The sequence below is a fragment of the Onychostoma macrolepis genome, chromosome 23, assembly GCF_012432095.1.
Source record: "Onychostoma macrolepis isolate SWU-2019 chromosome 23, ASM1243209v1, whole genome shotgun sequence".
Lineage (NCBI taxonomy): Eukaryota > Metazoa > Chordata > Actinopteri > Cypriniformes > Cyprinidae > Onychostoma > Onychostoma macrolepis.
Genome location: NC_081177.1, coordinates 22,326,777 through 22,342,213, shown reverse-complemented (window position 1 = coordinate 22,342,213; position 15,437 = coordinate 22,326,777). Strand labels below are relative to the sequence as shown.

General features: G+C 36.8%; 3 protein-coding genes across 13 annotated transcripts; 1 reads left to right on the top strand and 2 right to left on the bottom strand.

Moving 5' to 3' along the window:
- Positions 1–20: 20 nt before the first annotated feature.
- On the bottom strand, positions 21–2,280 carry ppp1r3da (protein phosphatase 1, regulatory subunit 3Da). Of its 2 annotated transcripts, none has more exons than XM_058763545.1 (2): positions 2,022–2,280; positions 21–1,794 (listed from the first exon to the last, which is right to left on the bottom strand). In XM_058763545.1, the coding sequence occupies exon 2, from the start codon at positions 1,769–1,771 to the stop codon at positions 866–868; it is 906 nt and encodes a 301-aa protein (XP_058619528.1). In that variant the 5' UTR covers positions 1,772–1,794; positions 2,022–2,280; the 3' UTR covers positions 21–865. The 2 variants fall into 2 exon arrangements, with proteins under 2 accessions (XP_058619528.1, XP_058619527.1); XM_058763544.1 differs by having other exon boundaries at positions 2,087–2,280.
- A 976-nt stretch (positions 2,281–3,256) lies between these two features.
- On the top strand, positions 3,257–7,031 carry fam217ba (family with sequence similarity 217 member Ba). Of its 4 annotated transcripts, none has more exons than XM_058764246.1 (6): positions 3,257–3,439; positions 3,802–3,887; positions 3,969–4,074; positions 4,157–4,221; positions 4,904–4,975; positions 5,468–7,031. In XM_058764246.1, the coding sequence occupies exons 1-6, from the start codon at positions 3,416–3,418 to the stop codon at positions 6,822–6,824; spliced, it is 1,710 nt and encodes a 569-aa protein (XP_058620229.1). In that variant the 5' UTR covers positions 3,257–3,415; the 3' UTR covers positions 6,825–7,031. The 4 variants fall into 4 exon arrangements, with proteins under 4 accessions (XP_058620229.1, XP_058620232.1, XP_058620231.1 ...); XM_058764248.1 differs by having other exon boundaries at positions 3,297–3,543; XM_058764247.1 differs by having other exon boundaries at positions 3,298–3,543; positions 3,689–3,887.
- Positions 7,032–8,272: 1,241 nt separating this feature from the next.
- Positions 8,273–12,996, bottom strand: ttll9 (tubulin tyrosine ligase-like family, member 9). Of its 7 annotated transcripts, none has more exons than XM_058764252.1 (14): positions 12,909–12,996; positions 12,648–12,697; positions 12,001–12,093; positions 11,815–11,926; positions 11,539–11,724; positions 11,382–11,450; positions 11,183–11,273; positions 11,010–11,050; positions 9,787–9,874; positions 9,624–9,682; positions 9,335–9,531; positions 9,134–9,247; positions 8,869–9,040; positions 8,273–8,432 (listed from the first exon to the last, which is right to left on the bottom strand). In XM_058764252.1, the coding sequence occupies exons 1-14, from the start codon at positions 12,921–12,923 to the stop codon at positions 8,424–8,426; spliced, it is 1,296 nt and encodes a 431-aa protein (XP_058620235.1). In that variant the 5' UTR covers positions 12,924–12,996; the 3' UTR covers positions 8,273–8,423. The 7 variants fall into 7 exon arrangements, with proteins under 7 accessions (XP_058620235.1, XP_058620233.1, XP_058620237.1 ...); XM_058764250.1 differs by having other exon boundaries at positions 8,919–9,040; XM_058764254.1 differs by having other exon boundaries at positions 8,952–9,040.
- Between the last annotated feature and the right edge of the window lie 2,441 nt (positions 12,997–15,437).

Sequence of the window (15,437 nt, the reverse complement as noted above, 5' to 3'; positions counted from 1 at the left end):
AAAATAACAAGACATGTGAATGACTTTTAGTATGGTTTATTGTAAATACAAATAACTTTGTTGTTATAACCTGAATCATGGCACTAACAGACTGAACTTACAATAAAAACACATAAAATAAAAAACACAGAATGCTGTAGTGATGACATTTTTGCAGTTCAAGCCAGTATAGTTTGCATTAGCCTGGTTATCTTGACAAAAGAGCTTTTTTCAAGCATTTAAAAAAAAAATCATAATAATAAAATAAAAAACTTTTCTCATGCCAGTTCGAGTTTCATATGAAATCGGAAGTGCTAAAATGCTAATTTCTGAGTTCTGACCTACAAAAATATATCACCCCTGCAACACTTTATAAACAGCAGTTTGTGCCTACATATGGCTTTATTTTGAAGGTTTTATGAGAAGGACAATGTGATGCGGTAAAAGAATTGCTGAATAGTTTTTTTAATCAGTTCTTCAAAACAAGTGGCATTACCCATCCTTATTTATTCTATCAACATCTGTGTTTACAATATCCACAAGTATTATGAAAACGTACCACATAGTGACAATAACATCCTCACGCAAGTAAGTGCGAACCTGAAATGTAAAAAAAATACAGTAAAAGGCACTTTTTAAATCTATATTGCATTATCAAGTCAACATACAGTAATACTCTCAGTGCTACAGTTCAGTTGTCACAATTGTGAAGTTAAAAATCTCATATTTCACATGGCTTCACGTTAATCACAAATGAAATACACTATGGCAAGACTTTCAGAAGGTCAGCAATGTATATTACACAGTGAAAATGCTGGTGGTTGCAAGCAAAATATAAAGTGAAACAGTGCTTTAAAAAAAGTTTCATATATACAAATCAGTGTCCTCAGATAAAGTGTATCATACTGTCTTCACATTCCTTTGGCACAGGCAGGTTATAACTCTGACAGGTTAATTTGTAATTCTGCCCACCATTGTTATCCCAAAACTGCATGCCCATTACTTTATAACAAATGGCAAACTCCAGCACTGCTCCAGGGTGAAGGATATATGGAGGAACGGGTAGATGAAATCGAAAATTGTCACAGCATGGCCCATTTGAAATGGATTTGCTTGCAACCCAGTAAGCCTTGGTTTCTGAGCAATTCTTCCAGTTTGTAAAAGAGTAGCGAACACTCACTTCCTTCTCAAATGCCAAGTTTACAACTTGAACGATCCCTATAATTCCAGGCTCGTAGCACAAAACCCGCTCCAGACATACGTGCTGGCAACACAGACGCTCGGTGAAGTTTGAACAGTCACCTGGCTGGACTGAGAACATCGGTTTCAAATATGGTAGTGAAATCTCCATCCTCTTACTTGAGGCTAACTCTGCGTTCATTAAGAGTCGGAAGAGAACATGCTCAGGGACAAACGGGTCCTCTCCGCTTTTGAAAACCTTGACATTTTCCAGGTCCAACCCTAAAGAGTCCACAAACCGGACGCTGGCTCGGCGACTAAGCCTCCTTCTCTCTGATGGAGATGGAAGAGACTGTGTGCGCCTCTGGATGATGGATTTGGTTGGTGGTTCACATGACAGGCTGCGGCCTGCTGTTTGCCTTGGAGCAGTTTTTGGGCTCGGTGGACGAATTTTAACTGGCCTCTTTCCGCTGTCCGATTTTGAGCGGGACATGTCCAGCAAAATCGGTGTGGAACTTTCTTTTGAGCCATCTGATACTGTGGTAAAAAATAGGTCAGCGTTCATCTCTTCGAGGGGTGTGTCTTTATGGCAACATCTCAAAGACCAGGCCATGTTTAAGAGTTACCTTGTGTGACCTGAAAAAGACAAACATTCTATGTTATGCATATTTATAAGTAATTTACAGTATTAAATATTCTAGGAAGTCCCAGTAAACAATATCAGCTAATACTGTGCAGCTGTGGAAACATGGCAAACTCAAGCTGCTTCAGTCTCAGCTGGATTACTGAACACTTTAATGCAAAGTAATGCAATTTACATTTCAAGCCTTTCAAAATGACAAACTGTCAATGCAAACATATACCAATGACTGCGCCTCTGTACAAAAATAAAAGGAAGAAGTTCAAGTTCGCGTTTGCGTTGCCTCACCAGGAAAGTCCAGCTTGTTTAGGTTTACGACGCATCTGACGATCCTCCGATGCTATTTTTATAAGCCATGCATTTCATAATGAGGAGCGCGACAAAAACTCTGTGCAAAGGTGAAGTATACTACGTGACACAACACACATACGATGCATTTCAAGCAAACTGCGCAGAACAGGCATGAATGTGATGTCAAAGAGGGGGGGGGGGGGCGTGGTTACTGAGTCAGCTGTGCTCGGGAAATGCTGTTTGTGGTGAGGTTGCCATGTCCTCCTTTTATAAGTAGTTGTAAGTGGGCAGCAAGACAGCAAGTGTGTGGGTGTAGATCTTTTGATTTTCTGATGGAACACGCTTACAACAGTGTTGTAAAAATGCAAGTAAAGCTTTATTTACACATTCTCAATACTTTACATTTTAAATGAACTTGTCTCTTCAGTAGTCCTTATATAACACAATTGAATTGTGGTGCTTAATTATGTGATAAAAAGTAGTTGCAAATGTTTTACAAAATAGGCCTATGCATACTCTTCTCTGCACCAATAAAATGGGTTTCACTTCCAATTTATTTGCAATATCTAATTAATTTATCTTACAATACCACTCCAAAGCGGCATTAGAGAATCTAATAAATAAAAATATATTATAGCGTAGGCCTACTTGATTTATATACACTACCAGTCAAAGTTTGGAATAACTGATTTTTTATCTTTTTGAAAAAAGTATCTTATGCTCACCAAGGCTGCATTTATTTGATTAAAAATACATTAGAAATATTAGAATGATTTATGAAGAACCGTGTGACACTAAAGACAGAAATAATGCTACATTTTACCATCACAGGAATAAATTGCATTTTAAAATATACTAAAATAGAAAACTTTTTTTTTTCTAACAATATTTCACAATATTACTGATTTTACTGTATTTTTGGTCAAATAATTGCAGCCTTGGTGAGCATAAGAGACTGCTTTCAAAACATTTAAAAATCTGAACTTTTTAAAACTAAACAGGATATTTTTTGTAGCTTAAGCTATGGTTTTAATATTTTAGTCAGACACAAACAGAGATCACAAATTATTTTTTTCGGGTATATTTTTAATCAGACCAGGATCCTATCTCTTCTTCTATCTGGCAACCCCCCTGACTCAGTTTTATTAAACAGTGATTTTGCGAAATTACACAACCAGATATCAGCCGCCTGATACAGACACATACGCGTGTTTTTCTTATTGAGCGATCGATACGAGCAGCGGAGAAATTAACGCGTTTCTCATACTCGTTTCACTTATAAACTTCAATTCCCATCATGCCAATCGGCGGATCACGACGACAACGATGCTTGAACATACAAAGCACCAGGTAAACAAGTCTGATCGAGCTGCTGTAGTGATGCACAGTAACAGCGACTTCAAAGCGTTTCGCTCATTACAGAATAATGGGGGTTTCATAACCAAGACGCAAAGGTGATTATTGCCCTCTTTAAATGCTAACGTTAAAAATAGTTTGTTCGGACGCTGTTTAATGAATTGCTCCAATTCTTGGCAAACTGGAAAATATATAAACTGTGACGCTGATATTTTGCTGCGTTTTTGCAATGGTGCTCTTCAGTCTCACGGTGCGTGTGCGCGCTCACAAATGGGACATTTTGGGGCACAGCTGAGAGCTTCAAAACTGCGCCTGTACACTTCATAGTGTTTAATGCGATGGGACCTATCCTGCAGGAACGAACTGCGTCTGCGACACTGATGGTGCCAGGCAAGGAGAAGGTTAGAATGAAAAATGCAGAAAACACTGGGATTGTTGCCAGGTATGTCTGAATAAAGCAGTTTATTAAAATCAGACAAGAATAACAAAAATTTGTCACTAAGAATATGTGCTTTATTTGCAGCAATAATAAGAGAGGAGGAAACGTGAACCAGAATAAGAAACCTCTTAAAAAAACAGTGCCCTTGCATCCAGGGCAAGAGAAGGATCCTCTGCCCAAAGCTGAAATTGTAAGTTACATATGCAACATTAAGATGCATCAAGCATCCTGTGTTGGCAGCGGTTTGAATGTGTTTTCATGATCTTTCCAAGGTCCAAAATGGCATTAAACCAAAGAAAGCTAAGAGTCCGACTGGTGGCACTTGCAAGTTGCGTGGGTGAGTGTTGCTTAACATATGGAATTTAATATGTAAATAACCATAAATAGTAAAAATAAAATGGATATATTTCACTATAGAATGCTGTCATTGACCAATCAGAAACAAATATTCCAGTCTCAAAGTGATACAAATTAGAGCTGGGTATTGACACAGATTTTACAATTCTAATTCACAAGCTCTTGATTTGATTCAATTTGATATCGATTCATTTTGTTATATATCAGGATTTTTTTTTAATAACGTCCTAGTGATAAAATTATGCTTCTACTCCTTCATTGATGAAATTTAAATGGTGACTGTCCTAATTTGACAGATTATTCAAACATGCATTAAGAATCACTAATAGATAGAAATGTAATGAATATGTAATATAATGCATATATTTAGCACTATATGCCCCACTCTATTATCTACAACATACATTATGATGCTCATTCTGCTAGCTTTTCTTTCACCATTACCATTAAAAAAATACTCATTTTTTATATTGTTGTAAATATATGGTTAGAAATTAAACTGTCTTTACCTGCAGTAGATTAATTTACAGGCTGCACTCATAATAAAGGTCTGCTTCATCACTGACAAACAATATGACATTTCTGAGTTTTGTTTCCTTAAATGGATTGTAGGTAAATATCCACCTCATCCATCACTATTTTTGTCTTATTGTCTTATCCAGCACTCTTATCCAGTCTTATAAAGTAATCTATTACTGTTTCAATGTGAGAAACCACTGGAAACAACTCAGTGTGTAAGTGAACTGTACAAATGAATCAAACTGCATCACAAACAATTCCAGACCTTTTTGGAAACCCATTTCACTAATTAGATCAAAAAGGCGTGATTCATTTGTGAATGTGGTGTCATTCGATTCTTAATGCCTGATAGAAAACACATAGCATGATTGCTAAAATAGTCATTTTACTTTTTAAATTCTGTGATTATTGGATGGGAGACACACTACAAATAAACTTCAGTGATGTTTTGTTTATGCATCAGCAAAATTGATCTTGGAATTTAAGAATAATTTCAGTCCATGCAAGTCGAGTAATCAGAAGTGTTGTCAACCCAGCCCTAATAAATACACTAGTCAACATTTGAAGTGGATCAAAACCTTTCATCAAAGTTGTGCTAAAACCTAAAACCAAAATGCGTTCTTGTCATAACTTTGAACTTTTTTGATCCACTTCAAATCTTGACTACTGTATATTGATAAAATATCTCACTTGAACTATTGCTTCAGAACACAGGGCGAATCAGACCTGAGGCCTCCACGTCCCAAACTCTCTTGTACCGAGCGTGGACAGGAGAGGCAGAAAATCCAGCTAGAGCCTCAGTGCTGTAAAGAGATGGTACAGAGCCACGTGGCCTTGGAGAAGAGCCGTCGTGCTCTATCGCTGCCCTTGGCTCCTCAGCCAGTGCTGCAGCAGTTCACCCTGCAGAAACAAGTCCCAGACTTAGACTCACTCCGTCTCCTGGAGCACAAGGAGGATGACACGGACAGCGCCAGCGACCTGTCCGACTCCGAGCGACTCCCTGTGCTGCCTTCCCCCTGCACTCCTCCTCAGCTCAACCTCCGAGCCGAGGTGATCGACTCCATGGACCTGCATCCTCACATACCTGGACCCAGGTCGGTGGAGAACGATGAAGTTAGGTACAGCTACCCAGACTTCCTGCCTCCTCCGTTCAATACCTGGAGCCTGAGGCAGCTCGCCATCTTCCTCAACACTGAGGGTAAGCGGGCTCCCCGGCCGAAACCCGTAGGGCAGCTAGAGAAGTATTTAGAGCGCCTCCTTCAACTTGAGTGGCACCAGATCCAAACAACACAGGCTGAGAGCGGACGGCACATCGTTCCCATCATCCGATCAAGAGGTCCTGCTGCCAGTATCCTAGCGAACGGCAACCGGCCTAGGCCTCATACTGCTCCTCCGACACGCCTCAGCTCCCCGAAAAGCTTTCGGCAGGGTCAAAGGGCCTTCTTCTCTTCAATGGCCAGCCCATCATCCACCCAGCTTTCTCGCCCCGTCTGCCCTCACTGCCACATCCGCTATCCGCTCTGCAATGGCACCTGCTCTTCGTACGTCTACCAGCGGCATTCCCGTCTCAGCCCCCTGCTAGAGCGCAAAGCTCCCCTGGCCAACACCCAAAAGAGGAGCAGCAGCGAAAGCCGGGCTTCCACCTCCGAAAACCGCACCACTTCGAAAAACCAGCAACCAGTCAGTCCTCAGGCAGCAAAGGCTCACCAGAAGCACATGCAGGCCGTGGGAAACGTGCGCAGGGCATCCCATGAACTTAACGCAAATGGCAAATCCCATTCTTCGGTCAGGAAAGGAAAGACTGCGAGTTCAAACGAGGTGGACAAACAGAAAGATCCACCTGGAGCAAAATGTGGAGGGGTTGATAGGCGGGATCCTGTGGGTATGAAACGCGAAGGTCGTGGTCCTGGGAAGAAAATGGTTAAGGATGGTCCGAAAGCCGAAACGGGTGAAGCACGATTAAGGTCTGGCACTAAAAGAACGGTCACCGATGGCTGCGATGCAAAAGTGACGTCAGCTACCAAAACTATTGGCAAAGTGAAAAATGCTCAATATGCCAAGTAGTTAGTGCAGCTTTCACGCAATTTTCAGTTGCCTCAAAAACATTTTCATTTTGCATACTGTAAAGAAGAGCTAATTAAAACCATAATATTATCCCAGTATGCAGTTAACTGTAGTTGTTAGTGAAAAGGATACAAGTGCCATCACATTGGCAAAATTCTGGCAAAATTTCAAGGAAAAAAAAAAAGGTTCATTGTCTATTGTCAATAACTCACACAGAAGTCACTTTCAGCTTTCTGTCGGTCAACACGGACCAACTTGAAATGTGCACAGGATTGCATGGATTCCGATTAAAATGCTTGGATTTTGCCCATGAAAATTTGCTGGACAACTGCAAATGTGACCACACTTAAAAAAAACGTATCCTTCTCTTTAGAAATCATGCCTTTTCATCGTCATTGTTTCAGTAGAACTTTAAAGTGCATTTCTTGAATAAGATATATTTATTTTATCTGCCTAAGTACACAAAAGCAGGTTATCTTTTACATAACGTACGCACAAATCCTCTATGAAATGAAGTAAATGTACTTAAATCTAGTGTTCATGTACCTATCTCTTATTTGAGGGAGGTATGGCTGAGAATGTCAGCGTGTGGCTTTGTGTAGTAAGCACTATTGGTCAAAGAATGTATATTTTTTGAGATGAATAATGAATGTTTTGTAATGACTGTGTATTTTTGTAAAGTGCTATTTACAAGGACTTATTTTCTTGTTATTTATTAAACCAATGAGTTGACATGTATTAAGTTAAATAAGAATGTGTTTTATCTTTGAATGTTTTGGAACTCATTACTTTGGTTTTCTGTGAATTGTTAGGATTGCTTATGGTGGTTTTGTGGTGTTGCTGGAGAAGGACCTGAGCTGTAAACTGTTAAGATATTATGGTCAAGGTTATGTATGTTTGTTTACTTATTGAGAACCTTTCAGGTGATTACATTGTACTTCATGTCTCTAAATATAGCATGTTTTGTTTATTTTTACAGGAACAATGATGGTAGTGGTGGTTTTGTAGTTTTCTATGTACTGTAATGCATTGTCAAGGCACTTGAATATGACTTGAAAGTTGGTACAGGTTGAGGCCATACAGTACGTAGTACCACATTTCCATACTTGATGTACTGTATGTAGCACCATTTCATCTTGGATGTTACATACTGTGTCAAGTTCCCTTATCAGGCAAAAAACACACAAAAATCTACTTCTGTCCTATCATTTTCAGATTGTGCTTTTATTTTGCTGGGAGTTTTTGGTAGAGTTGAATGCAGTTATTTTTATGAGATACAAAATAAACAGTTTTCATTACATCATCAAAGCCTCTGTCTACAGTATTTATTTTAATGTGGAAATTGATACCGTCATTATATTCTCATTAAACCAGAACAAGCACAAAATTTTCAGTGACTTTGCCATGTCTTCTGGGTATATAAATGCTCCTATTTACAATCATCTGAATCCTGAGGTGCATATTATAACAATTGTGGGTATTTCGTGTGATTGTCAAGAATTGTTTGTCACACTAATTTGATGTCATTTGCAGGTTGTCATGTCCTCTTCTGTCCTGGGAAAGGCTTTAAAAGCTGTTGAAGTTGTTTCTGGCGATCATTCACACAGCCTGTGTAATACAAAGCAAACAAAAACCATTTGTATTTGGAGATGATAATAAATGCTGCTATAATATGTAATGTGACACTTTCCACAAATAGGTGTTACATTATTATTAAAAAATACATTTTATTTATCTTTTATACATTTTAATTTGTATATTTACTTCAAGGAATAGGATCCATTAGTGAGCAAGTGATTTAATGCTAAATTGCTCCAAATATGTTATGATCATACAGCTTTTGGAAGTTTTGATGACAGAAATGTCATTTTTGGGTGAACTTTGACCAATGACTTTTTAAAGCCCTATTTGGTACCTTATTTTTTAAAAGTATCATGCATGCACTGTAAATTAATATATTTTTTGTTTAACTGTGTGACATTCAAAACATGCCTAAGAGTGTACAAAAACTACTAAGCTCAACTAAGCACAGAAACAGGCTCACTGAGTGTACTGCAGGCCAAGATCTCCATTGAGGCAATGTAAGACACTGACCGAGATGTGTATTTGCCACGAGGCAAGAACTACCCAGAGTCTCTAGTCCGACATCCGTGTAGACAGGTCCATCATTCCACATTAGGTCAAATCCGCCAACCCTCTTCTCCTTGCCTGTCAGACTAAGCGGAAAAGAATGTTTTGGACAACAATGTCAACATACACAATCCTCCATTCTCTTTCATGTAATTTTATACTATTTTGTCAAATCGTACCGGCCTTCCATGTCTACAATGTGCAAGGTGTCCTCCAGCAGTCTGTATTTTAGGTCATAGTCCTCCTGACTGCTGGCTGTGAGGGAGGGTGAAGCGTTCACTTCAATTAGCCACCTGCATAACGTCAAACTGTGCTGTCATTTTTTTAAGCCATGCAATTCATCCTGTCAAACTAAGCAATCAAAAATAAAGCACTCTCACGGCTTTAAATCCTGGTCCAGTAGTATGTCATATCCGTACAACTCAAAACAGTGTTTGTCATTGATGATGGTCTTCTGAACACTAAGCAAGCTGCGAATAAATATGTTGTCAATTTCTTTAAATAGAGTCTGCACTGTCTCGAAACCATGCTTAGCAGTCAGGTACTGCCGTAGCTGCTGCATCAGCCACTTACAACCCTGAGTGAGAGCGAAAGATAGATTATTGCTTTTTAGTAAAACATATCTTCATGAACATAATGGTACATTATGTCCAGTTACTTCCAAAATACCTTCTCGGGATCATAATCAGGAGCTGTTTTTTGCACGGCAACATTAGTGAGATGAACGTCTGTGTATTTCAAGGTTAAAGGGGACAAACAAATGACTTCCTGTACTATGGGGCGTAATATAAAATTGGGGGAGTGTGCATTTCAGAATGTATGCAAAGGATACACTGATCATCTATGCTGCTAAGAGAGAACCTGGTGTTGGAAAATCGAGCAAAACCATCACGATACAGCCAGGCCTTCAATGGAATATACTGTGAAAAACAAAAATATGCTTTTTGTGTTGCCTGCACAGTTTTAAAAATACAACATTCAAAACATTGAAAATGCAACAGTGATGTGAAGTGTATAACAACAACAGGCAAAAATGCTGTGTGTAATAATTTGTTCACACTATGTTGTAGCTAATTACCGTAATTACTAAATGACGTTTTACAGTGGTGTTAAAAAGTTTTTGCCCCCTTCGTTTTAATTTTTTGCATATATGTCACACTTGAATGATTCAGATCATCAAACAAATTTTAATATTACACAAAGATTACCCAAATAAATACAAAATGCAGTTTTGAAATAATTGTTTAATTTATTAAGGGAAAAAAGCTGTCCAAACCTGCCTGGCCCTACGTGAAAAAGTAATTGCCCTCTAAATCTAATAACTGGTTGTGCCACCCTTTGCAGCAACAACTGCAATCAAGCATTTGCGATAAATGGCAATGAGTCTTTCACATCGCTGTGGAGGAATTTTGGCCCACTCTTTTTTGCAGAATTGTTTTAATTCAGCCACATTGGAGGGTTCGAGGAGGCAAAAACCTTTTTACGGCACTGTACTTTAAGCATTTCACATCCTCAGACTCAGAATTGTATAGTTTCTATAGCACCACTATTAATGCCAAAATAAATCGCTAATTTCAGTAATCAATAGACAAAACCACAATAAAAGTAACAGTCGTTATGGACATGCATCATTAACAAACTTAAGTTTATTTAAAGGGACATAAGATAGCTATTCAGTTCTATGTAAGCCACATTAAACTACTGTATGACTTGCATTTATTTTCTTGTACTATTATAACGTTATTAAACAGAAATATTACAAAATAACTGCTTTTTACTGCTGATGCCATTTTCATTTTAAATGTTTATTCATGATGTTGAACAATCAGGTGGTAGTCAGAGCAAATTCATAGTTTATTCATGTTGTAACTCAATTGAAATCTCATAATTGCACTAATTCTGACATGGTGTAAATGCACCATAATTTCTGTGAAATTGCTAAATTAATGGCTTTTTTCAAGTTTCCTACTACAGCTGGAGAAAGTACTTTAACAACAAAAAAACAGCATTGCATATTAATGAAAAAAAAAATCATTAAAAAAATAGCTCACTTACTGATGTGACAAGAACATAGACTCTCAAGTCAAATTTTCTCCCTGTTGATAGATCACACACACACATAAAACATGTGATACATTCAGAAATAATAATAAAAGTTGAGCTAAATCAAATAAGTATTGAAGCTATTATATGTTTTATTATATGTATTATATATTATAGGTACATACCAGCTATGAGGTAGGGATTCTCAATGTAGCGCTGAGCGACATAGCTCTCAACTTGAGCCTCATCTTTCTGTTCTTCAGAGCGGGACCCATCCTAAAACCAACAACAGCATCAGTACACAACATTAAACTTGGGATGACGATAGTAAATAATCACAGAACTTACATTCTTGTCAGAGTCAGTGTGTCAAATGTGTATTACCTTCCTCCAATCTATGATATCTTTGAGTTTTCGAAACAGAAAAATTCCTTTCCCCTGTGATCGTGCCACCTGTGTTCGGAAAGTATTGTAATAATGGATGACCCGTTGATGATCAGTTTGGCAGTATTGTACACAGGGCACTGTTATAAACACTCACAGGCTTCATGATCCAGGTGCTCCCTGGGCTTCTCTTAAACTCTTCTACAAAGATGTGATACTCACTGGGCAGCACAAATGTACAGGGGAAAAAGTCACATTTGGACGCCTCTAAACGCCCAGCCTCCCGCTCTAAAGTTTTTCTATATCTCTTCAGGTTTTTTACCATCAGGTTCTTACGGGTCAGCTGAAAAATACAAATAATTCATGCCTGTTTTTTGTATGCATTCATTCAGTTGTAATCTTTAATAATCTGCATAAATTGTATAATACAGACCTCGTAGTGGTTGCGGAAGTGACATATCCGCACATGTTCCTCCATGTACGAGTGATCAAAGTTCTCTCTTAGCCACCCAACATCACACCAGTTAAAGTCCCAATCGCCATCACTGCAAAGAGAGTCATGAATGCATAATGCAAGCATGAAACACAGGGACACACAACGGAGAAGCACAGCACTTACTCTTTCACCTCTACCCAGCCTGGTCTCTGGTTTAGGACGTCCTGTATAGTGTTGGTCAGGCCACATCTGTACCGTATACAGCTCCTTCCCTCGCTGAGATGAAAATGAACCACACTGGATTGTTAAACTACCTTTTATCCTTTTATACAGACAGACAGACAACAGTTTAAAGTTTAAACTTCAGAGAAACTGTAAAATGATTATAAAAATGCAGTTACTACAAGCATCTACAGCATTCAAGTTTGGGGTCTGTAAGATTTTTTTCAAGAGTTTGAAATAGATCTCTTATGCTTACAAAGTCTGCACTTATATAATCAAAATGCAGGAAAACATTTTAAAATATCATTTATTTCTGAAAGCTGAATTTTCAGCATGATTACACCAGTCTTCAATGTCACATGATTCTTCAGAAAACAATGTAATATGCTTATTATATGCTTATAAACATTACACCATTTATGGAAACCGTGAGACAACTTATTTGAAATAAAAAATACATTTTTGTAACATTATAAACGTCTTTACTGTCATTTTTGTCATCGGTTTAGTGCATCATAGCTGAATAATAGTGATAATGACTTTAATAGATAAAAGAAAATCTCCCAAATTGTAGGATGAATGTATTAAACAAACGCTAACAGACTTACCCTTCCTTCTTCTTCTGTGAACTGTAGGCCCCTTTATATCCAGCTGTCTGCTGTTTAAGGAAAGTTTGTTACAGCAAACCTGATTAAAGCTGAAATGTAACTTTTGTGTTGCAAAGCTAATTTTTAAGACTGTGCAGCAATGGCTCCCTTCAATAGCCTAAATAATTATTTATATCAGCAGTCAACCTTAGTTTTCAAATATAGCACATAATATCATGTAATTCAGTTGTAATAAGTGTGTTTTAAAAGCCACCCTCTTACCTTACTCTTAGACATATCAGAAACTAACCAACTGTTAACAGCAGAACATTAGCAGCGTGATACTGGAACTGTAGCCTTTACGTTGTCATAGCAACCACCGAGAGAACCAATCATTTCGCTGCATTTCGTTGTGACGTATTGAGAGCAAACCTCCCAATCAGAGCTCTGTTCCCAACACTCTGCTCTCAGAGTTGTTTTTTTTTTTTTTTTTGTATGTGTAAAATTAATCTTTACTTTTTTCTTATCAAAAGCATATTTCAATCTTATGCAATTAATGACTTAATTAATTCCTAAATAAATATATTAATAAATAAACTCTGCTCTCAGGTACCACATATACCGATGATATATTATTATTATTATTATTATTATTTCCTTTTAATTCATTGACTCATAAAAGAACAATACATAGATGCAGAAGAAGAAAGAAGGATGAAATAACATTTACGATGTCAATGCTTGTTATTTAGACTAGAGCTCCTTGGTGTAAACAGCATGAATGTGCACTAGGTGGCAGCATAATTTAAATAAAATGATCCCCAAGGAAACAAAAAGTGCATCTTCAGTTGCAGAGAAGCATGAAGCTTATTACACAAAAAATGTGTCCAAACCAAAGTAATCTGACAACACACGCTTTTTAACCAGCGTGTTTTCTCATATCTGACTCATATAGACATCTCAAGAATGAAGGCAGCGGTTAAATCATCTGTCAGTTATCAATCTTTTTCACCCAGAAGCCCTCAGTTTTTCTATAACAGATTTAATTAAGATAATTAGTTTAAACCTCGCTGAGGCCCCCTTGTGGGCCTTGATCCCTGCACAAGATCCTAAATCAATATTTTATTTACAGTAAATGATAATCCAACAGAGATTCATACTCCAGAACACTGTAACACATAATCAAAATTAAATTTTTATTTTTTGTATTTATTTATTTTACATAAAAAGGTGTTAAGATCTTTCAGTGTTATTTTAATATAACTGAGATACTATTAGTTTTTATTTTTAATATTATTGTTAATATTTTGAATTAGATTTTGATTTTGTAGTTTGCAATTTCATTTTCATTTTAGTAATTATGTTGTGTCTTTGTAATTTCTTATAAATATATATATATATATATATACAGGGGTTAAATTGGGATTTGTTATGTGGGGGCTCTATGGTATCGAGCATATATATACACATATACGTTTTTAACAATTTAGCAGACACTTTTATCCAAGGCGATTTACAAATGAGGAAAATGGCTATATATGTATTGTGTGTGTGTGTTTTGTTTTTTTGCAAATATGATTTATTCTAATGCAATATTCTCATCGGTTTTCTATCAGCTGTGACATAGGCTATAAATCTGCATGTTTTTTATATTTTATTTTTATTATTACCTTTATAGAGGGCATTTTCCCACTAATCTCATTAACTTTCATTTCAAATTAATTTGATCTATAAATTCAATTATAATAATGTGATTTTTATTATCTATACGTTATTAAATTAAATCATTTACACTGAAAAATACAACTAAATTAAACTATGAGATTCTTTAAAAAAAAAGTTGAATACACAAACAATTAAATGATGGTGGAAATTATACTTTTCAATGAAATTAAAACGCCAGTAGGTGCCACTATTAGTGAGCGTTTAATGAATGAGTCATTGAGTCGTTAATTCAAACGATTCGTTCAAACGGCAGATTCATCAGATGTTGATGCATGGGCTAATGAAACTTTAACTCAACCGATTCGTTCAAAACACTGAATCATTCAGCAATGAATCAGATGGTTGCTTTGAGATACGCTGTGGTTCCGCCAAAAATGTAAGTGACCTAATATTATTGCATTTGCTCATTGAACTGTTTATGGAACTATTAAACAGTCGTAATGGTGAAAACGTTGAGTGATGTTGCCTAACTAACTGTATTTTAAATATAAAAACTTTCCATTTTGAATTTTTACCTCAGTATGCTGAGTTTCTTAGTGTTGCGTGAACCTCGCCTCAGCAGCGCAACCTTATACTGTCAGATGCATTATATACAGTAGCTATATCCACTATTCGCCACTTACTCTAAATGTAATAAAATCAGAATAATACTTGCGCTTTGGTGTTTAACGTTACATAGTTATTTTTGGTTAGTGATGTTTAAATCATGTTACTTGTCTGGCGTTAATGAAGCGTTAATGTCGAGCCCTGGAGTCTATGTGTCAGCCCTGTATATATATATATATATATATATATATATTTAAAAATATTTCAATATAGTTTTTATTTTAGTACATCAAACTGAAAATGATAAATGTTGCGCTTGGCAACTGGCTGAAAAAATGTATATTTATATTTATTTTATTTTATTTTATTTCACACTGTTAATTATAATAACCCTGGTGTCTTTATCCTCAAGATATGGTTTTGTAAAAAACAAAATAAAGCTCCGTTTTCTCCCCAAACCCTTTAGTTCTTGTCTTTTCATTTTAAATGTATTATAACTCCCATATGCAGTATCTTCCAAAATAATGCAAGAACTGTATT